The following is a 26,647-nucleotide window of genomic DNA, read 5'->3' as shown; positions in this document are numbered from 1 at the left end:
AGATACGTGCACATTCATAGTAGGGAGCTAACAAATCTTAGGTGCACATTCTTATAATTTGGTCTTAAAACTATTCAAAGGATCTTCGAAACTGATTGGCTTTCTTATTCTATTTTTTAAAATCTGCTGCAACTTTTATCTAATAAAATCAATATTTCCAGTTTTAAACAATGTAAGCGTTAAATTACAACGAATTCATCCATTTACTATTTTATTTTGGAAATATTTTCACATAATTTTTAAAATTAGCTTTGCATAAAATATATTTTAGATGAACAGAAATCTCCTAGTAACACACTTTCGCCTTCACATTTAGTATGCAACACAGTAAGATTATCCTTAAACTTATGTTCGCAACGAAATGCTGAAATAAAATCAAATTCAAAATCTTTATTAATTCATTTGCTGAAATTGAAATATCCTTTGGGTAAGGAAGATGTACAACACATAATTTTTGCGATTCAAGTGAGAAGTTAGTTTTGCATTGAATACACTCGTACATTCCTATATATACACTCAGTAACTGGTAACTAAAGGAAACAATATAGCAAAAAATTCAAAAAAATCCAAAAAAACCAAAAAAAAAAAAATAAAATAAATTGCAATAAAAAGAACTGCAACAAAAGCAATTTCCATAAATTTTTAAGGATAATGGCTGGAATGAAATTTTAGCAAGTGAGCGACTGTTGCGCACACTTCAAGGCGGCGCTTAAAGCAAATGAAATAAAAAATAATATGAAAGAAAAAAAAGAAAGAAACGTAAGAACATTCTACAATCAATGTACATACATAAACGTTATAAAAATTCGTTACACTTTGTGATTCAATAAATTGCTACTGCTATTGTTTTCGTAAGAGTCCTTAATCCTGGAACTGCTGCTCAATGTGTAATAAAATAAACTTGCCTAAGTAAAATGAAACAATGCAAACAATTCAGGCGCAACAATGAAACGAATGAAAACAAACGAACAAAATCAAATGAGAGACAAGTTAATCGATGATGATGAATAATTGATTTGATGTGTAATAAAGTGTACACTGCACAAAAAAAGCAACAAAAAACAAAAAAAAAATAATAATAATAAGACTAACATAAAAAGCAAAAACGGAAACGGAAAATGGCAAATAAATTCAGGACACGAATGAGCAATCAGCGACTGCGGATGTCATATGTTACTGAAGATGTTTACTTTGATACTCCAACTAAACCTGAGCACAAACACCTCTAACGACGATGGCGATGGCGAAGCGATAAAGTGTAAGGATATCACTTGAAAGCATAAAAGGAACCGAAACATTTATGAAAATATTATTATTATTGTTATTATTATTATTATTTTTATTAAAATAAGTCAAGATATAACAATGAGATAAATTAATACATGAATTTAAAGGAAAACTTTGCATAAAACGGAATACTCTTATCGTACTCAAAGAAATTGAAAGTGACGGTATTTAGTGTTCACATTTAAAATTTTTAAGACATGAAAACAAATCATTTTGGATCCTTAAATCGGAAGATCTAAAAACAATCACTGATGATGAGTTCGCAGTGCAAGGCATTATTTGCGGGTCGTCGAAGTGTGTTTCCTATCTAGGACTATTCGCGTTTTGTTTTCGAAGTTGTAAGTTGGGGTTGGTTCATCGAATTTTAAGAACTCGATGAAGACACTTCTTGACAAAGAAGTTGCATTTTCTTTAAGCTTTTTTATGTTACGCAAGCGTAGAAAAGTCTGATTTGATATTTGAATTAAACACGCGAAGCTTTGTTTTTAAATAAATTTGATTGTAGCTCCATATTTTAGACAGTTGAATAAAAGCTAGCTTCGAAAATGCGATTCTGGAACTCTTTGTCAATGTCAGAGAAGAGATCTTTCTGATATAGCGGACTCTATAGAGTACTATATCTGTGATAAGGAAGTAGAAATTATGAGGAATATTAAGGAGCTTTAAGGAGAAAAAGTTGTGAGAAGCTTACAGGGCTACCGCAAGTATTGTGAAAATCTTCGTCAGCGTCAGATAAGAGATCTCTCTAATATACTCCAGAGAGACTCCATAGAGTACTTTATCTGTGATAAGGAAGTAGAATAGATAACAAATACTGTGAAATTATTATTAAAATAGACAGCGACCTATTAAGAAGTTGTATGGAGAAAAAGTTATGATATGTTTACTGGGTCACCACAAGTATTGTTAAAATCTTCGTCAGCATCAGAGAAGAGATCTCTCTAATATACTCCATAGACACTCCATAGAGTACTATGTCTGTGATAGGAAAGGAGAATAGACAATAAATTATGAGGTTATATTAAAATAGTCAGCGACCTATTAAGGAGGTCTAATGAGAAAAAGTTATGAAAAGCTTACTGGTCTATCACAAGTATTTATCAAGTCTTTACACTTAAATATTAAATGTTATTGTAGTTATCATTGCTGATAACCGGTTGCAGAACTGTTTTTCAATATAGCATTTTAAGTCTTATTTAAGGGATCTAAATGGTCTTAAACCGTTCGAATTTTATAAGATAACACAATTAGGTAATATAACAATACAGTACTAAAATATCAACAAATATAAAGCGTATAAGTTGCTTAGGGCAGATGAGTAGATCGAGTAACTTAACGTGGGGTTCATTCTGTTTCCGAAATATGTTCTTTAGTTGAACATATCCGAATGTAATATATCAGTTTACTTGTCGTATATGAGTGATAAAGCTATGGTTAGGATATGATGCTGTTTCAAAATAAGATATTCAAATAGAAACCTTCTTATCACGAATAAATTACATTTATAAGCAATTGTTATTAAATTCCTCAATGGTATTAAGCATCTACGATTTTAAATTAATTTTGTTTAATTTTATTAGAACATTATTAAGTTTTAAAATATCTAAGAAAAATAAGATGTTTATAAAAATCAATTGATGTACATTGGATTATACATTGGTGTATTGTATTATGAAATCTTTACAGACAATTACCAACTCATCTATATTTAAAATAATAATATATTAATTATTTAATGTTTAAAATAATTTCGACATCTATTTATTTTGAAATTTACTTGGAACTTTGAAATCATTTGGGGACTTGCAATTTATTTTTAATTTATAGAAAAGTGATACACTCTATGCAGATACAGATTTTGTACAAATAAATTTTTTTTAAATGTATTTCAAATATTTTATAGCAAAGATCTCTTTATTTGAACTCAGGAACAGATCGGATTAGTCAGTATGAATTTCTGTATTTTGCATTGTTAATTATAAATTAAATGTTGAATACTTGTAATTCGAAATAAAATCATTTCAAGTAAGAAGAATTTATTTTTAGGCAAAGGCAAATGCGCAATCGTTTGAAGGAATGTCGGAGAAGAACATTATTCAAATCACTTCAGGCGACTTAGCAAAGTAGCATATCAAGGCATACAAAATTTAGCACACAAATTTAAATAAATATATTAACACTAAATTGTATCCCTCGAAAATAATTGAAAATAATTAAGTTAAGCAAAGAACCGAAGAACGAGACAATTGTTTGAATTCGTAAGATATTTTATCTCTTTAATTGAATTATATACGATAAAAGAAAAATTTATTTTAAGTCCAATGCGCCATTTTTACTGCACATTTTTCAATTTGCCAATGCATTTATTATGAACGAACAATACATATTTATATATGCATATACTTATTTATATGGTATATTAAAGTGTATATATATTTCAAGATATTTGAGAATTTCGCAATGCAAAACTATGAAAATGTTTTCATTAGTACCTATTTCATCAATAATGGAAAACATATTTTTATTTTTCTTTTCTGTTTCTCAAACATTTTTCTTAAAAAGGCTCTAATAAATCCTAGATCCTTCAGTATTACACACTAATCTATCTTACTCATAGGCCAAACTCAACATTCGATTTCCATCTAATGTGCATATCTTCTTATTAAATGCCAAAATTAGGATCTTATGCAGTGACTAACATTAGAGACAAATACAACATTCAGAATTTATATTAAATCTTCAGTATTTACTAGGCATTGTTCCATTGATAAGCAATGCGTAATATGGACAATGCTTTATAAATATTAAAAAGTTGGAGAATAGATAGATAGGCCTTCAAGAATGAACAATTCTGGGATAACATACCTTGGTGAAAGTTTGAGTTTATTGAGCATTATTTTAATATACGAAGAAATAATATCAATCTTATATAAAATTTTAAATATATATATCAAAAAATACATCAAATTCTACAATAGTCTATGATTGAAATTATAGCGTAATTTGATAGATTAGTGGACATCTCTGATATCATTAAGAGCTTTAATTAAACTATCAACCCTGAGAGATTTGGGTTGTTATATAGAAAGACATATCGCTAATACATAAAATAAAAATATTTAATGTTTAACAAAATATTTAAAAATATTTTAACAAAAACTAACAAAAAACCAACAAAAAAAATAAGATTTATTTACATTAAAACCGGAAAATGAATGGACACATATAGTATAAAAAGACAATATTAGTTTTATATATATATTATAACTTGATATGGAACTAAACTAAATAATGAAAACATAAGCAGATGCCCAGAAGTTATACATTTGATCATTAGCTGTTATTATAAACCCCAAAAACAAGAGCGACTAAGCTTATATCTCGATTTGTAGATAAGTAAATAGACACGTATAGTTGTCAGTCTTCATTATTTGGAAACCGACACACTTAGTTCGAATTGACACTTCAGTACATCAGTTACTCTCAGTAAAGCCACTAATTAATTAAAAGCACTCGTTGAATAATGCTATTCATAAAATCCTATATTATTTTAATTTAATTTTTATAAAATTTGTTTTGAAATAAATGAAACAAATTTACTTTTTTTTTGATCAATTTACCTAGGATAGTAGATTTTTATTTAAAAATAATTATTACCATTTGAAAAAAAATCAAAAAACAATTTTTTTTTCTGTAAGAAAAACAGTCAATTTTTATTCTATATTCAAAATTCATTCGTTTTTTAAAAATGCCGGAAGCGATATGGAAGATGGCCGCTAGGGACTTTATTGAACAGTGTCCAAATAGAGTATATCTTGTTTTTATATGTTTGTGCTTAATAGTATTATTACTCATTTATGTGGGTTATCACAAAATCGTATCACCAATTGTAAGTAAATATTTTTTGTACTACAGTAATTTAATTAAATTAAACTTTGTGAACTTAAATTAATACTTCTAATTTCTTCCTGTCCTTTTTTTTCAATAGTTCAAATCGTTTTTTAACTCTACTCGTCGCATTGATTAGAGTACAATATCAGATTTGTATCTAAAAAATAGTGTCGTGCTTGATAGAAATAAATTGATTCGATTCCCTAATGGTAAGTTCATTAGCTCAGTCTTAATTTAATACTTAATAACGTAGATGTTTGTGTAATATTGTTTTAAAAAACTTTTACCACTCATATTTTCAAAAGAAGCTAAGAGTCCCGAATACCCATATACTTACTAACACACAAGATGATTGGCGTGATTGGCGTAAACAACATGAAGCCGACTGTAGACCTATTAGTGTCTTCACTCTGTATACACCTTCAACTGTTCAATATTGGTATACTGTAAGTGGAAGTATCATTTTTGAAATCAAATTCCATCTCGGGATATCTATCTTCAAGGGATACGGAATTATTTTAAGCTTAAAGTCATCTTAATCTATATTGGAGCTTGGCACAAAAATTTTTTTTGTAAGTTCGAAACCAGTTTATAGATATTGTCGGATATTCGATTTATTTTTGATTTCTATTTAAGATTTGTGATCATCTAAGATACAAATCCATATAGAATCAGGAATTAATACGATTAATAATGAATTCTCAATTGGTAAGTCAATCTAGTAAATAAATTGGTTTAAGGAATAGTAATTTATTATTTTCTTATTTTTAGGAAAAGTAATTGTGATACAACCCACCGTGTACAGCCACACACTATAGATGAGGACCAACAAATATATTTTAGTACAAAATCTTTCAATAACCTTTTTATACAAACATTTAAAAATTAAATAAAATATTCTGATTAAGTTAAACTTTAATTTTATATTTTATTTTTAATAATATGTAAATAATATATTGTTTTTAATACATATTGGCAAAACCATTGCAATCAGATCAACAAGATCTGTTATACAATTCGATTTCCTTTTCATTTTTAATATTTTGTTGATATTTCTATCAGGAGTTTATAGTTTCTGTATTAAGTTGTAAGTAGGCATCAGAAAATAGTTCAGCTTCTTGCTGATCAAAATTCTTCTGGCATTTTCTCATAAGTTTGAAGATATTTTTTGAAACCCAAATACTAATTTACTTATTTTTTCATCCATTAATTACTGGAATGCCATTTTAACAATTTTATTCCCAAGTTGTGGTTTACTGGGTTGAAGTATCACACTGAGTCGTTCCAGCTACTGACAAAAAAAAAATAAACATTGTCTGCATGCGTGAGTAAAGTGAAAGGGTTTACTTAGTATATTAAGTTAACATTTAAATTTAATGAATTCAATTGATATGATATGAATTACATTTGATTAGGAGATTTATATGCAGTGTGACATTTTGAATATATAACTTAATTACTATAGTAAATTATTTGAAAGTTATTATTTTTATCTGCTTTACTTTTTTAAAGAGTCCTTTGTATTTCTTTTTATTTTTATAATATTTTTTAAGTGTTATTTCTTATTATAGTATATGTAAGTTTAAAGTAATTAGACAACTAAAAAATATAAATTTTCAAATAAACCACACTAAATTTTTAAATTAATATCTTATAGCAATTTATTAGAAGAGATTAAATTTATATTGACAAATTTTTTAAAAATTTTAGTTCTATTTTAATTCTTAAAATTTATTTATCTCAGACACATTCAGACACGAATGTCCCTTGAAGTTTCCATTGCTTCAGGTCGACAGTATTTAGTATCTTAATTATTAAAGTGGAAGTATGTTTTAGTAAAAGTGTCTTAAATATACAACTTATATATACCATATATTAAATTCTGATTTGCCAAAATAGCACAAAACAGAAACTTAATTTTAATTTGAGACTGAAAAAAAGGAAATTAAAATTAAAATAATTTTTTCGTCTATTTGCAGTTTGAGTTTGTAAATGAAGTGTCATTTGGTTAACAGAGCTGAATTGACAGAAAAGGCTGCCGGGCAAAGAAAAAATTCAGAGACATAACAGAATCAAGCAACCCATTAGATTCGATCTTCTTTCGTATGTGTTGCGGAACAGCAGACATAGAACTCTGAAAACATTAAAATTAGCACATACAAAAAATGTTCATCTATTTTTTTTTCTTATATTCCATTTACTTATTTTTATAGGATTTTTTCATTGCACAAATCATTGCATATCTTAATAAAGTTTTTGTTTTCACGGGAAGCATTTTTAATCTATTTTAGACAACAATGCATTTAAGCAGTAAAAATCGTAAAAATAAAGCAAAAAAAAAAACTATTGGAAAAAATATCAAAGAACCATCCACCAATAATGAAAACATAATTCTAAATTAAAATTTCCCAAAAAAAGTTCCATAAAAATTGTAAAACCATAGGAATTTAAGAAACAATATAATCGTTAGGTAAAAGTTAACTTCATATAACTTTCGAAATAATTGTAATAAAGCCAATAACATAATCTGAGAAATATACAATGTATAATATAATCTCTTGCGAAATAAGTGCAGATTTCAACACTACTCTCTTGTCAATAGCTCATCATCATCCATAGCTATACAAGTCATGTAGGACCTAAGCTTGTTTTACGACATTCCTCCATTATTCTTTATTTTTGGCTTTTCTCTTCCAGCTGGTGATATTTATATCTGTCAGATCTTGTCGAACACTGTCACTCCATCTTTTTCTCTGTCTACCTTTTTCTTCTCGCAGTGCTATCTTTACTTTCGAAGATTCAGGCTGCTGCTCTTTCATCTGACATCCATATACTTCAAGTGTCCTATATACTTCTATACTTGTGTCACCTTCTATCAGTTGATCGAGTTCATCAATTTATGTGTTATGTGAGGTAGTGTCAATAGATAAAGACTGTATATAGTAAAAAATATTAATATCAAATTAAATGGATCAACAAGCGTTATCCGCATTTATCGATGGCGATATTGATTATTTAAACAACTCAGCACATGGTGATAGTGTTTCTTGTTTTCCAATAGTACTGCAGTTAAAGTACAGCCTAGTTCTTTCTCTAGTTCTTGTAGTTGCTCATAATAAATCATCATTTCTATACGATATAAATTTATTCAGTAAAATTTTTGTGTAAATTTATCAATTTGTGTAAACTATTCTTCATACAAAATTTGACACTTCATGTACAAAGTAGATAAATTTATACGTTTATGAGGTTTATATGGCATTTATCAGTTTAGATGAGTACTCCTACTAGGGGGTATGTCTTTAGATATAAAATCTTGTTATAAGATTGGGATATCAAAAAAAAGTTTCGGAAATAAATATTTAGCAACCACATCAAGAAGGTCGAAGTTGAGAACACTTAAACTTGTCATGGAAGCAAACCTTTAGTAAGAGTACCTGTTAGACCTTAAACATGGTTGTAACTAAGGAATGGGCCAGGAATTTTGAATATGTTATCTAAAAGAATACATTACCCAATATATATTTTGAAAAGAGGGTCAATGTGGTAATGCCTTTTCGTCGAGTTGTGATACTTTGATGACAAAAGAGCCTTAGTATAGAAATAGATATTCGGTAGCTGTATGCAGAAATTGAAACTAGTGTCCCGATTTGATTTTTGTTTTTTTTTAGTAAGTGATTTAGTAAATGATAGTTGTTTTATTTGAAAGACCTTTTTTTTGCTTTCACATATGGCCAACCCAGGCTTCTGGCTAATCCCATGATATCCAAAGGTAACGTTTGAAAAGAAAGTTTTTGACAATACAAAAAGCTAAGAAAAAATAATATATGAAATAAGATTGGCGCAGAACAGTCAAAAATAGAAGAGATTTTTTGACGCAAGTTGCAATGGCAATAAAGAAGTTTGGATAAAGCAGAAGAAATTAAATGTATTCATTTCATTATTAGTTATACTATAATAATAATAATAAAAATAATAGACAATAATAATAAACAATAGACGAAGGAAAATGCAAAAACTTAAATACGAAATATTATTATTTTAATTAGTTTCGAAAGATAAAAACTCAATACCATGCAAGTCAAATATATAAATATATATATAAACATATATATATAAATATATATATAAATATATTTATATATATATATAAATATATATATATATATATATAAATATATATATATATATAAAATATATAAACTTTTTTTTTTGTAAATTTTCAAGCAGGAAAAAGCTATTAAAACTGAGGTAATCCTTATGACAGGACTTGCAATTAATGAATTGCAAGCAAAAAATGAGTAAAATTTATTTTCATAGAAAATGTTTGAGTTTAAAAAAGCGTTGATTTATTCGTATAAAATTTATACAATTTTAAGTATATATATATATATATATATATATATATATGTGTGTGTGTTATAAGTACTCCAAAATAGTATACATAATATAAAATTTCGCAAAACAATTAATCAAGTAAGTTTTTATTCCCATTATTAGAGTATCAAAACGTCGGAGATTATTGCATTTCTGAAAGGATAAAAAATAGTTTCATTTTTTTCTTAATGAAATTTTTGATTAAGTATGTATATAGTATTGTAACATTGACAACAACATGTTGACAATTCATTTACATACATTCGATTATATATATTTGTTTAAATTTATTTTTAAATCAAAGTTAAAATTAGTTTCTTAAATAATTTAATTGTTTTGCGACTAATGAAATTCTTATGCATTGAGACACATGTCAGTATCTTTTTGGTTCTCGAAAAGTGTTTAGAGTGAGCAAGAAGAACAGTAGTGCACTTGCCAAAAATGTATCTCAACACAGTATATATTTCTGACAAATATTGTTTGTACACTATCATTGGTTAATACTGTGAGTTCCGTGGGTGTCAAGAAAAAGCGAATGAAAAATTATTGAATTAAATTTCATTTCGCATTGTCAAAGGTGTGGCCAACATGTCTTAAAGTATTCTTAAAAATCTTGTGACTTCTGTCTTAAATCTTAATAATTAGATATATTAGAGTGTAAATATATTAAATGTGTTTCTAAATATTTGAATAATTACATGAAACATTACAAATGTATTTATTCGGGTTTCTTAAAATGTGCGCTATGTCATCTCAACAATATAGTTTTAGAATAAGGATTTAGGCCTGCTTTAGAACATAGTATTGTTACTATAAAGGATATTATGCAATTGATAAACGTTTTAATACTTCAGTATATTGTATACTACTAGCTATAAGATATATTGGTTTATAATAAAATCTTACAATAGCCTTTGATTCAAGATTTCAGATCAAGATTAAGGGTTATCGCCATACAAATAACTCCTCAAATTCAATCTTTTCCTAAACTGCTGAATTGTTACTTGTATTGTTACTATAAAGGATATTATGCAATTGATAAACGTTTTAATACTTCAGTATATCGTATACTACTAGCTATAAGATATATTGGTTTATAATAAAATCTTACAATAGTCTTTGATTTTAGATCAAGATTAAGGGTTATCGCCATACAAATAACTCTTCAAATTCAATCTTTTCCTAAACTGCTAAATTGACTTAGATGAAATTTATACTCCGTAATTATCATAAAGAAGTGCAACATAACCTTTAATAATTTTAATTTAGGATCAATCTTTAGATCTCTTTAGATATCTTTAGATCTCTCATCATACAACAAAATGTTAAAAATTAATTTTTATCGAATTTGACACATTCGAACGACTTTATACAATGCTTCAGTTGGTACATAATTAAAATTCTTACATTAAAAGCTCTCATATAAAGAGATGTCAAATCAGAAGCGGGTAAGTTAATTAAAAATCACATTACATTTTCATATATCATGATATTGTAAACTATTCAATTGAATTTTTAAATTCGTTAAATATATCAGGGTTTCCTTTGCACAAATTTTAACAAACTTTGTAACGAAACTATATAAACTATCAATAGATTAATGCCATTTTTTGTTAAAACGACAATTCTAAATGAAGTTTAGTAAGGAGGTGCTATTATGATACCAAGCATTCCTACTATTAGCCTACGATATAAACCCTCTCATTCGATGTCTGAAACTATATTGTCGTTTTATATGAAGTCGTCTGTTTTCTCTGAAACGTAGCAACCCACGCACAATACAGCTAGTTACTTCTAATTTTTCTTAATCTAATTTACTTAATTTAATTTTACTTAATTTAATTTTATTTAATTTTACCTAGCTCTGTTATACTAGTATGCTCAGATTACAATTTTACTAAATTTAATTTTACTTAATTTAATTTTACTTAATCTAATTTTACTTAGCTCTGTTATACTTGTATACTCAGAATATAAATTCTACTGAATCCAGACTTATTTAAAACTCTTGTTTCCAAATATATCCGAACTTGAGAGCGAATTATATATAAATGTATAATGCCAATAATAATAGCTCATTAAATACTTTATAAAGAGTTATTATTATTCTTAAAAAATTCTATTCTAATTATATTGAAAATAAAATTAGATTTAATGCCATATCTGTGTTTTATTATTGAGTTGTCTGTAATAAGTATAAATACTCAACAGCAGTGAACGGTACGAGTATGATACCATGGTATATTTTACGAGATCAAAGTCTTATCTTTGTTGAAATTGTGTAATGCACTTCACGGTTATTATTTTTTGATCACTGACTTCCTTCCCTACAAGAAGGAACTAATAAACTTTGTAATGAGTTAACATATTTAATCATCGCTAAACTTTCTTACTCTAGTGAGTATTTTGACCGAGGCTAATAATAGTATGAAGGTCGTGTTTAATTATCTGACTCTTACACCTTTTTTTATTAATAGTTTTTTATTGCATTATATGTTAGAAATTTTATCTAATATTACTTGTGTCTATCATTTATAATTAAGACCCAAACTCTTATAATTAAAAGTTAATCATCATTTTACCAAAGGATCTGTAATATCTTTGAATGGATTTTTATATTGAGTTTAAATTTATTATAAAAGTTTTAGTTAAAATTTTTTTTATTGTAAATTGACTTTTTTTATTATTTAATTAAAAATGTCTATCTTTGCCTTCAGGAATTTTAATGTGCAGCCATCATCACATATTGGAGACAAAGGTGCAACGTGCACATATTTTGCACATGATATCATTATTAAACAACGATAAGGTATGTCGATTGCTAAACGTGCTCTCTATGGCATTTTATTCCTAAGTGCATCAGTTCGGCGAAAAATAAAAATGTGATACTTTTATTACGAAAAAAAAGAAGTAAAATAACCGAAACTAAATTTTGTTCATTGATTTGAGATTTAATATGAAAATGTATTACTAACATACTATAAACAAATGTGCGTAAACAATTAGTAAATACTTTCCATGAATAATTTATATTTCATAAATCGTCATGAAGTTATCGTGACGAAGAAGAAACAATAATCGAGTATTGACCAATATCCATCATCAGTGGTCAGGACCCGAGTTCGATTTCTGGTACTTGTAGTCTCAAAAAATTATTTACGAATAATTAAATACAAGAATTATTTCCAAGACCACTGATGATGGGAATTTGGCAATACTAGAAATACCTGTATGGTCAGCCAAAAATTCAATTAAAATAATATAAAATGAATTTTTGTTGTTGTAATTCATTACTATTCGAAAAACCTCTTTAGGAAATTATAATAATATGCACCCGTAATAAAAGATTTAAGTTTGGATATGTGTCAAAATTTCGGTTAGGGCCATGTTATGTAGAGTGCCATGGGTTTGTCAAAATCAAAATTGTTGTTGTTTTGAATGCAAATTATAAAATTGAGAGTGACAAAAAAAACAATATGTCGATTCAAATTTGGTCATGAGAGCCAAATATAAATTCAGTAATAAATGTCAACTTTTGTGTCTTTTAGAAGCTAATTATCGCAATTTTTATGACACTCTGCATAAGATGTATTTTAAGATACATTTTCGTGACAACCCCAAAGTACAATTTTTCCTATTACTATTGTACTTCTTGGTTGTACCTAAATTTGAATGGTAATGGAAAAATGTGAATTTATTATTATATTTTCTTATAAAGGTTATTAACAATACTTACAAAACTATACCCTTTTCTTTAAAATTTAATTATTAGCTTTATATGAACTCTACTGTGTTGCTTCCTGGGATTTTTTCTGCAAAATGTTTTCAAATTGTAGTAATTCGCTCCAAAAAGACGGAAATTCTGACATTTATTACTGAGCCTCGTCACCATGATCAAATGTAAACCGACATTTTGTTTGTTGCTCTCACTCTCAATTTTTTTATTTGCATTGAAAGCAACAACAATTTTAATTTTGACGTAACTATCTGAACAGGCAATGTCACGATTAGGGTGAGCTATATGGTACGCGTCCTAAGTTCGCAACTAAAAATAAATATATATTGTATAAATAGTTTAAGTTTTCAACATAGCCTGAAATACTTGGGCTTTACTTTCGAGAAAAAGTGTTTCTGGAACAACTACATGCGTTTTAAGCAAAATCACGCTATAAGACACTTTAACATCCCCTTTCCCTTTTAAATAATCGCAAGCTTAATCTAAAAAATAAATTGTATGTTTATAAACAAATAGTAAGAGCAGAGAATTGCACGGCTGCCTTGTTTATGGCAAGGCTCTAGACTTTTCTCAAACGCATTCAGTGTTGTCAATTCCAGCCACTCAAAAGCACTGTGAGACTACCTTGATATGCCAGATCGATGGACTCACTCAAGAACCTCTGTATCGAGAGCTTAGCTAAGAGATATTAAAATTTTTAAACATTATCGATCCGTATCCGACCATTACTATCTATCTTTTTGCTCAAGTCAACGTCTGTAACTACTGAACATTCGCATAATGCTTCGTTGGTTGGTTGTGTGCAGTGGCAAGTCAGCAGATAACGTTCACCTGTCTATAATTTATAATATGTCTATAAATTTTTCTATAATTTATAATATGTCTATAAATTTTTAGATATAAAAAGTCAAAAATTAAATCCATATCATCAAATTTGAATAATTTAGTAGGTATATGGTTCTTACCGATGAACAGTCTGAGAAACTGTCAAAAAAGTGCTTCCCTAAAAACAAATTTCTTTTAAAAGTTGGAACCAGACATACAATAGTAATAGTTTCATAATAGTGTCAGGTTTTTGTAACTTTCCATAAGATCTTCAATAAGTATTAAAAGGACTGCGCAGTTTCCTTGCCAAGCTTTGCAGTATTCACGCGGTTTCTTCAAATAAATTTCTTGTCTGATCTGAACTTATCACCATGGAAAGAGGTGCCTTCCATTTATTATCGGCACATTTAACAAAATAGAGGTTAGTACTTCTATTAAACAATCTCTAGAGTCAAGCATAAAACGGCACCTCTAGAGATACATTTAGTGAAGCAGTTTTATTGTTCCTATGTTTGGAACCTAGATGAGAGTGATGTTAACCAGCTTACCTGGCCAATTTTCACTCTACATTCATTAACTAGCTTTGATTTTGAAGAATTTAAGCGCTTCAATACCCGCTTGGTTGTCAATTAAAATGGTCACACTATTACTTGTTCTTGATGTGACTTGCATCAATATGCAAGCAGGCGTGGCTTCCTAATCGCTAACATTTTAACCTAAAAAACGGTGGGTTCATTAGTTTGACTAAGAATTAATGGTTAATGTTTGCAAATGATGTGCATTTTTCGTTTTTACCCCTCAGTCCATTTTTAAACTATTCGTAAAAACTGATACATCGTAGTTCCTTGGAAAATTATATATTCGGATAATACTAAATTAAAAATTTGCCTTTATGTAGAACTCAAATACCAAATTGTGTTCTTAATGTTTTCAAGAACACAATTAATTTTTGAATGTTAATAAACTGTCGAAACATCATATACCCATTTTCTCTATAGTATTCCAAAAGATAGATACATACAGTTTGAATAATGACTTCGAATATTGACTACTATTAGACAACTAAATGTTAGATGGAAAATTAAAATTTAAATATTTTGCAAATAAAATTATTAAAATAAAAATTACATTTAAAATAATAAATTCATATTTTAAATAATAAAAAATTTCAAAAATTGTTATGTGTTCCTTGTACCTGCTTGTGAATGAAGAAGTGAATATTTTAAATTTCACTATAGAAAAGTAATTAGTCATCGAGATTCACTTAAGTAAAGTACATGGGTTGAGTTAAATGTTCCTTGCTAAATGTTTACTGCTATCTCATCAGTAAGTAAACATGAAGGATGTTAAGGAGGTACCATATGCTTCCTTATCAAAATTAAAAGAATTTGATAACTTTTAAATGTTATGCATTTTTCTTAGCGGTGGAAAATGAGCTTCAGAGCTCATGAGTTTCTGCTTCGAGGATGTTACTCGTATTACTGTGATAAGCATTCTAATGGATTTATCGGTACTTCCTCTTTCGAAGGCTCATAAAGTTACATTTTTCATAAAATTCTTGTATATTTTTTATCTAAAAATTTCAGTTTGTATGCGAAAATGTAATATTTTGTGCCAAATTACTATACCAAGGGCGAAAATATATTTTAAAGTATCTCATTTGTGTGCACTTCGAAGTTCATGCGCGTTTACTTCATTTGATTTTTTTTCTATTGTTGTTGTAGATACTTCAATTAGAGTTGATGCTGTGAGTTTCTGCCTTCTTTATCAGTAATAGCATTATTAACTACTTAGAAAATATTTGCTTTCAACTGACGTAAAAAACTTCCGCCGTTCCTTGAGTTGTTTTTTTGGCAAATATGTTGGCAAAGAAGTTGATAAGAATTTAAATCCCTCGTTGTTGTAATGACAAAGAAGTCCGTACAGTACTGGAAAAGATATATTATTCTCTTAACTTTTAATTATTTGAAATTGTTTATGTTTATTTTTTTAAGAATAAAAGTTAATATAATAATTACTATATATGTCTACATAGAGAATCTGTTACAAAATTCTTTGGTATACAACCGCTCTTTGGATTATTCCACAGTTTACAATACTTATTATAACATAAAAGATTAGCTATGGAATCCGGTTCAACTTAATGCGGCATTTATTTGAAATGAATCTATCAATTTCAAATGTGTACTCTAATAAAAATAATTAAATAATAATAATAATTTATTAATATTAATAATTATTAATTTATAATTTATTTATTTCTAAAGAACTTTCTAATATTTGTGCTTATGAATACTAAATCATATAATTAGTATAGATATTACTTACTTAAATTTCTTTAGAGTCAATATATTTATTATATTATAATATATTTTAATGCTGCTATATGCTGCCAACTCCACTATCCAGAAACTGCAAGTTGCTTAAATTCAGGCTCTCCGAAGACTCTCAAAGTGCCATGCTACATCCGCACGAATCACATGCTAAGAGACAAAATTGATTCGGTCAAAAAATATGTAAGGTATAGAGCCCTGAAGCTATATGCGAAAACTGCCCTACTTAGCTTTATCAAATCTCAGAGTAATCACTAACCGCATGAAGCGGTACGCAGATCTTAGATCAGTCATTGAATAATTACGAAGCTACGAGAAATACACAAATTAGTCAGAGAGATGGGTGGGACTCTGCAAATCAAATCTATCAAATCTCAGAGTAATCACTAACCGCATGGACTGGTACGCAGATCTTAGATCAGTCATTGCATAATTACGAAGCTACGGGAAATACATAAATTAGTCAGAGAGATGGGTGGGACTCCGCAGAAACCCCCTAGCTATCAAAGAGTAAAAGTGCCTAGATGCACTAACTCGGAAAGAGCTCAACATAATATATGCTGCACAAGTGTCGATGATTGAATTTTTTCGAAATGCAAAAACAACAGAAGTTTGAGTTTCGTTATAAAATCGCTTCAACTAAGCAAAAAAACTGAAAGAAATTGATTGGTAAGTGAGGTATTCTAAAAATATTTTTATTCTGCACACTAATTAAATATGATAAATAAACAAAAATGTTCATGCTCTTATAATCACTTACTTACTTGCAGCACAAAAGACCAACTATGGTGGCGGTGCTCCTATCCGTTAGGAACCGGTACCCTGTTTATTTCTATACTATTTTCTATTTAATTCGTTGGTTGTTACGGACCTGAGTCATCGTTGGCCGCATCTAGTTGCCTTTGTCAGCCAGCCCGATCAGAGGTTTGCTATTGCCAGTTGGTAATACCAAGTTCCTTTATATCGTTGGTCACCTGATCCTTTAAACGAAGATGCACATGTTCTTTACCACGTTTTCCATAAAAGGTATCAACTTGAATTTTTTATTAGCTGGAGCACTTTTTTCCACAATAGATTGTACATATCATCATTCCGTAAGAGATCAAAAATTTTTCGAAAAATTTTTCTCTCGATATTTGTCAATAGTGAAGGGGATTCTAAGATGCTCAGAAAATTTCTTTGTTGACAGAAAGTACTATGTTTTTTCGTGAGTATAAGATGATGGCAACCCTGATGAACGCGAATTTGAAAGAAAAGCAGTTAGTCATTTGTTGGTTGATCGCCGCGTGCTGTGAACAACTGGAATCCTCATCTTACACCATTAATAACTTATTCGTAAATAATAATAGTATCTAATATGTTAGTGTGTTTAAAGTCTCCCTTACATCAGTAATTATGTAATATTATTAAGAGCACCCTTACGTAGAGCCTAAATTAAAGGTGTAATATAGAAAGTAAATAAAATTCTATCGATCAATAAGATTTGTGTAACATGAGTTAAAATTATTTATTTCTTAGGTTTACATATTTAGATCATAGGTTTGATAAACAATACATAGATAGTTGTCTTTTTTTTTTATTTGGGATCCAACAACTAACAACAACTAGCAACTAACAAAATCAGTTATATACTTCGATTTGTATATTTATACATATATTTTGCTTATAAATAATAATACAACAGTAATAAAAGTTTATTTAAACATCTTTCATAAATTAAATTTTTTTATTTGTATTTATTTTTAATATTACGCTAATGTGTAAACAAACTTATTTAAAAGCAAAAAAAAAAAATTAAGTAAAATGAAAAGCTTTTCCGATATGTGCACATGATGAGTGCTTATCAGATACAAAATAAGAAGGCAGAAAATCTACCGCCAATTCGCTGCACTTATAATTTTTTGTTTGACAACAATCCCACGCAAGTCTCAAAGCACAACAAATAAAATGAAACACCAGCAGAGCAACAACATATGCTGTGCAAATTCAAAGCATCAACATCAACAACAAAAGTTAACTGTATTTTGTGTTTGCTATATAGCTATATGGCACTCGCGCTACCAGAACACTTAGTTTACAATTTTACTTACTCTTTTATTTTTGAGTTTACGAAAATTTTCTCTCTCTCCATGCCATTTTCAAATACATAAAAGATTTCACTACACAAACACAGACAAACAGGTTTGAATGCTTTTGCCGCGAATTCCGTTGCAATATATTTACATGCATGCATTCGCCCCAATATAAAATTCCTCTTTATTGTTATTAAATTTTTCTTACTCTCACTTGTTAGTATGTAATCATATGAAAGACTTTTTGCCGTTTCTTTTATGTAATTTTTTGCGTTTTTTTTTTGGTTTCTTGTTTTTGGTTTTGATGGAAACAATAATGCATGCAGTTGTTTTGCGCATGTCTTTCAGTAAAATTCGCTTAGTAATTCTTGCACATAGTTTTATTGGAGTAAGGGAGCAAGTGATTGTTGTTTTCCCGTTTATGCTTTGTTTCTTAGTAGAAAAATGTAATTCAGTGCTATAAATTTACCGTTCGTTGTATACTCATTTTGAACGCATAAACGATATATTCGCCGCAAATGATTTGATTGTAAGTGAACAGTTACATACTGGACAAAAAATGAAATCAAAGAAAAAGGTTTTACAGAGTTGAATTAAATAAAACTTGACATGTCAACTAGAATAATTTGTGTATAGTTGTAAAATATAAATGATTTAATTATATAAGAACGCAATTAATTTGTATTTTGATATAGAAAAAAACTTTTTTTTTTATATTATTTTACTAAAATAACATTATTATTATTTTATATTCATAACATTTCAACAGAATAATTTCAAAATTTGAATTTGTGTTGAGTATTTAGTTTATTAAAAGAGTTAAAGAAAGTTGTGAATTTTTATTTTGTTAAAAAAGAACACTTAACACTTTGTCTATACCCCGCCAAAGTCTTAAGACAAACTGTGACATTATTCTGCAGAAAATAATATATTTACAAGGTCTAATAAGTTTGTTGACATTCGGCAAAACAACAACTAAAGTTTAAAATGTTTTACAAAATTTAAATTGAATTTAAATTTTAAGGTATTTCAAAAAAAAAGTAGAGAAATGTAAATCAAAATAAATAAACTTTTATTTAACATAAACCAAATAAAGAAATCTAGTTGGTTTAAAATTTTTCCTTTACAACTTTGTCGAGAAATAAATGTGTTTAACCGTTTTTTATAATATTACATTATTCAAAATAAAGTCATCAAATCAAAATAATTTTTTTAAATTACTAATTTATTTACAAACTAATAGGCATTTGAAGCATTGGTTACAGTAATATTAATAATCTTAGCTCTATTTTAATCTTAATTTGGCATAATTTCAATATAATATCCATAATTAACATTTACACCGAACTTGGTGATTAGTCATTAGGTAAACCTCTAAGTGTAATTTGTTTCTATAATATTGTCACATAAAAACTAATTAAGGACTGAGTACATCAACAGTTTTTTATAGTACATATATAATCATTTACCTATAACATATCAGAAAAAAAAGTTTTTTAGAAAAAATTTTTATATATCTTAAAAATTAATTTTTTTATATTTATAATAGTGTAATGAATTTATTAATTGTTTAATTATTACTTAAAAAATAAGTAAATCGGATATATCATTTATGACGACTTATATAATTTCATTATTCATTCATATACACTTTTAATTTTTTTTAACATTTAAAGTAATATTATGTATAACTACTTTAAAACTTACCCGACATACACTATATTTCTAAAATCACACTTCACTCAAAATCGAATTAATTAATTTTACAAATTACTAAAAGAACATCCTTTTAAAATAACAACTAATTTAATATAACTGAACCCACTGTTAAGAAGGCAGCGAAATTAAAAAGTGCTTTTTTGCCACAAAGTTAACAAAATTTTCGCGGCGAACTTGAACGCATGTGTGAGCCAATTGCTCTTTTTATGTGCACTCACACAAAAATCTGTGCAAGTACATGTCATTACATTTTCTCATTGGAGCTAAATTCAGTACGAATTGTACTTTATAGCGAAACGGAGGTGTATAACGGTTTAACATCAAAAAGCAAATTGTTTTCAAACAAATTAAAAAGAAAGATAATTACTACGGTCTAACTTTTTCGTTTAATCATACATATATTGAAAACAGAAAAAAATTTATTAAAGTAAAATTGTTCCGCTTCATATAATTTGAGGAATATAAATAAATTATATACTGGATATATACGTTGTAAAAATTTTCCGAGCGGTCTTTTTTTCGCGAAATAAGTGAGTGTTGAAAAATCGAAAAGGTGATAATCAAAAACGTTATTAAAGAAAAAGTGTTTATGCATAAAATGCATAAAAATTTAAATAAAAAATATTTATGTTTTAAAATGAAATTGTAAAATTGAAAATATCAAATTTTATATGCTTAGAAAAAGCAAAAAGTGTCCACTTGTTCACATTATATTAGGCATGAAAATTTTGTTTTTTTCGTTTTTCTTTTTTTTTTTTACTATCATTAAACTTGTTTCATTCACCATAGATAAAAACTGCTAACTGCAAAAAAAAACAACAACAACAACAAAGACAATTGTTGCCTTACAAGTTGATACAACCAACGTTTATATTAATTTTCTTTCTAATTTGATTTTATGCCATTTTGTTTTTGTTTGTTATATCAACTTTTTCCATGCAGTTTTTATAATGTTTAATAAGGTTTTACTCATGTGCTAAACGTTTTTCTCCTGCAGCGCAAGTTTGGAGCATACCTATTTTGCTTTAAACACATATACATACACGTATAACAACATAAGAAAATAGCTCTCAAACTGCTGAACTTGTAAAATAGCAGTGCATTTTATACTCCTTTTCCATGTTGCTTTCAGTATTGCCTTTCGTTATTTAATATGAAAGTAAGTAAGCATTCGTATTGGTTTGCATTGATAGATTAAAGACTAAAAGCTGCTGCTTGCTTTTTCCACAAAGCTTTCTAAAATATATTTGAAGCTCTCACACTAACGCGCATTAGCAACCCCTTAACTCTGCCCACACACTATATATTGGGGTTGCTATAACATTCATTCGTCTAGCGTCCACGCCGTCGGTTGTTTGCAGTCAGTTTTGTTTAGTTTTTTTTATTAAATTAAGTAAAGAAAAAGTAATTATTTATTGTATAAATATTTTTTTAAACTAAATAGGCACATTTCGAGTACTCATACGTAGTAAAAATATCAACTCTGAAAATTGTATTAAAATTGATATTTTGTATTAATTTCATGTTCGGAAAAGTTTCTGCCATTTTTGTGCAACTTCGTCGCCGACACATAACAGTAAAGTGAAAAAAGGTGAAAATATCTTATTAAAACGGTACAAACTAAATTAACATAGAAAAGCATGGAAATGAATTTCAGTTAGTAAATATGCTTGTGTTTTAATTAATAAATAAATAAATCACATATAATTTAATATAATAAATTTGTTAAGAAGTTTAGTTGCAAAAAAAAATTATCTTGAAAGAAAGTTTTCTATATTTCTTTTCGTCTGAGCTCCCCACTTTTCAGTGTAGTTCCATAAAATAACTAAATAATATTGGTAATTTAAGGGTGGTTATTCGAAAAGTTTATTTTGTGTGCAAAATATAAATGGAAAAACTTTTTTCAAACAAAAATTTTGCCGCGGTTTATTTACAGAACTTTATATTGCTCCTTTATTAAGAATTAGATTTTCGTATTTTTTGACGTTTGGCTTGTGCCGCATTTTCTTTTTACAGTTATTTCTTTTATTCAAGTAAAAATAGCAACGTTGTTATAAGTGTTATCAATTTTTGCTACAACTATTTTTTTTACTTTAATTGTGAATATATATTTCCAAAAATGTTTATTAAAGTTTTTGTGTGCTTTACATTTTTTTCTTTAATTAAAAATATGTTTGTGGATTCTGTCAATTTAATCTAGGTTTTTCTGTGATAGATACAGAGTTGTTTTTCTTAAACTCAGGGAAATAAGCGTTTACTGCAGTAAAAATTGTTGCTTGATAGAAAATTTTAATACGGATTCATTGAGTTTTAAATAATTTAGAAATAATTTAAAAAAGTTAAAAAATTGTTTTGTTAAAATATAAAAATTTCGTAAATAAATATTTTTTGTAATTTTTTTTTTGCTAGTTGTTCAAATGTGAAATTAATTTTGTGAAAAGTATGAAGATTCAGAGCTTGGTGAGATTATTAGAAAAAAAGTCATTTTTAAATATTAATGAATTATTTTAATATATGTGTTCTAAAATCGTAGCAGAAACTATTTTCTTGGTAGTATTATGAGTCCACGTTATATCCTCCACGCGGAAGGATAGTATATAAAACCCATGCTATGGTTTTAAAACAGCGATTTATAAATGAATGACTGAATATTATATATATATGAAAATATGTATATTTAATATATAAACACAATAAAAACCTCATTTAAGCATAATTCATTATTTATTTGATTTGAAGTTTTAATAAAGAAATATTAATAAATTTATAAAATTTAATAAATTATTAGTAAATTTTTTAAATTTATGTTTTATAAAAATATAATATATACCTTTTATTATTACGAAGACGTGTAAATAACTAGTGAAACCCTTAAATATCAGAGAATATTTACTATAAGAAAGGCAATAGTTGCATTATATTAAAAATTTAAAATTGTGCTTTAAGAATTGATTTTATTTATAATTAATTGTTTTAATTATCAACATTTTTTATCGATTATTTTTATTTTTGCAACATGCTAATTGGTCAGTTGTTTAAATAATATATATTTTTAAATTACTTTTATTTTCATTAATATTTCGACTGTGGCTTATTGTCATCTTAAGAGCACATTTCTCTAAGGTAGTTTATTTCTTCAAAAAAGATTAGTTTTTTATATTTTTTTATTCTTATTATCTTATATTTATATAGCATTTGAAAATTGCAAATTTTTAATAAAAATTTTTTATGTAAATCTTATATGTATTTTTCTTACTCTTCCATTTCATATACTTACTCAACACTCGCATAACAGCTGACTAACAAACGTAACCTCATCAAAAACTACAAGAACAACAAACAAGAACAACATAAATAACAGCTCAGTGTTACAAAATCAGACGTAAAAAAAAAACTCAGAGACAGTTGCACTGTGTCTTAACGGTACATCTGTAATAATACATATAAAGCGGTAAACTCATTTTGTCGTATATATTTGTTGTGTATTTGTATACCGAATTTGCCGGTATACCATTTACCTAAACAAGTTAAAGTGTTTAGGTGAACGTTAACGGCGCGTTTAAGCGTTTAATTTTTTTGTCTGACACACGGTTAAAGTAAAATCGCCAAAATAATTCATCCACAAGTGATTTCGGATATAAACTACGCAACGGCGACCACAATGCCTTATAACGGCGCTAGTAATGGTAGTGGCGGAGGTGGAGGCGGCGGTATCGTTACTGACGGGCCGCAAAATAAGAAAATACGCACTGGGGTACAGCAACCAGGTGAAAGTGATCCCCATATGCATGCCAGGGTAAGTTAAATTTTTTTTTTAGCATTTGTATATTTTATTATTTACTTAATAAATTTGATAAGACATTAAGCGTGATACTCGGTATGTACTGTGCACATCCAAACGAAATGTATTAAATGTAAAGTACTTAAAATTATTTACTTTCCAGTTGCTATCATCATATACACTACTATATATTTGTATTCTTCTTACTCCTTTGGAATAGTCCAAACTCCAATACCGTAAACAAAATATCTGCCAAAAATTGAGTTTGCTTACTTCATGTAGATGAATAGCTTCACAGTCACAGTCACATAGAAACGTAAATAAAACAAGTTGAGGGTTGGAAAAATCGATTTTTATGAAATATGAGATTAATCAACAAATTAAAAGCCTCTATAACTTTACGATTATAAATAGTAGGAGCCTCAAAACTCAGTAAGATTAAATATGAAATTTGACGCCAAGTAATAAAATTGAAATTTTGTTGGGCTTACACAGAAAATTGCATTATAAATTAATTTATTTTTAATTAATTTAGCAAACTGTTTAAATAGAAGCTATCAACTTCCCCCTTTCATTTCATATCATCTGATTTCATAAATCTCTATAAATCTTGACTGGCAATGCTTTTTAACTGATAAAAACACTTTTCAGTGGTCATATGTCTATTCCTATTTTGGCGCATTTATTCACCACGAAAAACAAGTAGCCTTTTTGGTAGATTTTATAGTGAAAAAAATGCATTTCGCTCAAATGCACCAAAAAAATTTCGTACTATATTATTGTTTATGACACTAACACAGAGAGCTTAAGTATTTATAATATGATAACTTATATTTTTGTATATTTTAATACTCAAATATATTGCTGGAGAAAACAACTTGAGTACAACTTGAATAACTGAATACGTGCTCTCAACGTTAAATACTATAAAATGCTCTTAAGTCATATTTTCCTCTTCTTGATGTCATAACGAATACCAACCAACCAACCAACCACTGTTGCATACTTCTAGTAAAATACCAAGGCAAAAAATACCCAGTTAAGGTATAAAAATCTATGTAAGGGTCTGTACAAGAGTTGACAAAGCAAAGAAAGGTGAAAAAGGGAAATGTAAGAAAATTTTTGTTGCTGCTTTTTTGCAATAAAAAAAAACGTTGCTTTCGCTTACAAGGAGCAACAATTTAAGCATCCTTTCTAAGCATCATTTATTATCACTCGTGCACGTATGAAGAGTAAGTCGTTTAGTTGCCTGACTTATAGTAGGCCTTTAGGCGTTGTACATTAACCCATTATCTGACGCTACTAGAAGGAGGCGGAATTTCTTAAAGCCGTTTTACTTGTGCACTTATGTAGTCCTAATTAAGAAAAAAAAATTTTTTTTTTTTGCTAACCCGCCCAGTTTAGGCTGCACCCACTGTTGCGTTTTCGCAACATTGTCAGAATAAAGGTTCACATACCAAAAAGTTTTGATGTTTTAATATTATTAATTTTTTATTTTTTGTGTGTTTTTTGAACATTTAATTCACTTGTTTTGATAATTTATAAAACACTTAGGGTGCAAAGCAACATTACATTTGGTACAGTTATATATGGTTTGACTGCGACACAATTTACACCTTTGTCTGTTAGGTGTTTGGGATACTCTATGATCAACATTGTCGTATCTTGATGATGTTGGCATGTTTGGGTGTCGAAAATCTGATCCTCTGTTATTAGCAAATATTCTGTTACTTCTACATGGAAGTCAGCTTGTGATATAATTGCCTTTTTTTAACATTTTTTTGAAAAATGCAATGAAGTTTCCAAGCGTTAACCATCGCTGCATCAAGTCCATTAGTTATAAGAGGCCAGTACCATTTTTTTCCTCGAATCCGTATTCGGTAATTGTTTATAGTATTGTCAAAGAGATCAACGCCACCCATTGTTTTATTATAATGGCTTATAATGTTTGGCATGCTGATATTACCCATTTTCTTCTCTTTTCTAATATAGCCTTTGGTAGTTTGCATAGGAAGAGTTGCGATGTTGTGTGATGCTACTGTAACTACAGAATTGTCATTCCATCGACATAAATATACATTGTTGTCGACATTGTATACCGCATCACTTGTTCCTCGTAGCTGCTTAGATATGTCCTTTACATTTACATTTATATTTATAAATTTTGGACTACTTTAGTTTTTCTTTTTTGTTTTTTTTTTTTGATACGTTAGTTTCAACTTCATCGGCCGTATAATTGAAAACCATTTCTAATTCACCTGCTACTTCATTTGGTAGTTGTTCTCCATCCTCCATCAACGTGTCATCTAATTCCTCCGCATCACTCTGGTTATCGACATTGGGCGGAGGCAAGATAGTAATGCGTGTACTATCAGGGGAATCAATATCATTAGATCCCATCAAAATATCTTCAATATCACACATAGATAAAAACTTTCGTTGTTCACTTATTTTAACACTAATGTTTTAAGGCTGAATATTAAATTGACACTAGAAATGTTGATTTGAATCTAATGACTGTATTAAAAGTCTTAGTGTATTTATTCAATAATTTATATTTATACACCAACATTGTACAGTTTCTAAGAAGAAGTAAAAAATTATACTGAAATACCATAAAAAATCA

General features: G+C 28.0%; 1 protein-coding gene and 2 long non-coding RNA genes across 4 annotated transcripts in view; all 3 read left to right on the top strand.

Annotated features, from left to right (window-relative positions):
- Positions 1-4,974: 4,974 nt before the first annotated feature.
- LOC119678294 lies at positions 4,975-6,061 on the top strand. 2 transcript variants are annotated; one of them, XR_005252333.1, is made up of 5 exons: positions 4,975-5,176; positions 5,276-5,387; positions 5,487-5,750; positions 5,815-5,886; positions 5,950-6,061. It is a non-coding gene; the product is annotated as an uncharacterized LOC119678294 (long non-coding RNA). The 2 variants fall into 2 exon arrangements; XR_005252332.1 differs by having other exon boundaries at positions 5,484-5,750.
- A 14,318-nt stretch (positions 6,062-20,379) lies between these two features.
- On the top strand, positions 20,380-23,576 carry LOC119678292. Its single transcript, XR_005252331.1, has 2 exons — positions 20,380-20,770; positions 23,536-23,576. It is a non-coding gene; the product is annotated as an uncharacterized LOC119678292 (long non-coding RNA).
- Positions 23,577-23,835: 259 nt separating this feature from the next.
- LOC119674535 overlaps positions 23,836-26,647 on the top strand; it is a gene marked incomplete at its 5' end in the record, with an annotated part of 35,035 nt that continues 32,223 nt past the window's right edge. Inside the window, one exon of the mRNA XM_038085679.1 lies at positions 23,836-24,036. Within this exon, the coding sequence (XP_037941607.1) occupies positions 23,836-24,036 (201 nt within the window). The remainder of the gene's footprint in view (positions 24,037-26,647) is intronic.

The sequence above is a fragment of the Teleopsis dalmanni genome, chromosome 2, assembly GCF_002237135.1.
Source record: "Teleopsis dalmanni isolate 2A chromosome 2, ASM223713v2, whole genome shotgun sequence".
Classification (NCBI taxonomy): domain Eukaryota; kingdom Metazoa; phylum Arthropoda; class Insecta; order Diptera; family Diopsidae; genus Teleopsis; species Teleopsis dalmanni.
This window is presented reverse-complemented; position numbering and strand designations above follow the sequence as displayed.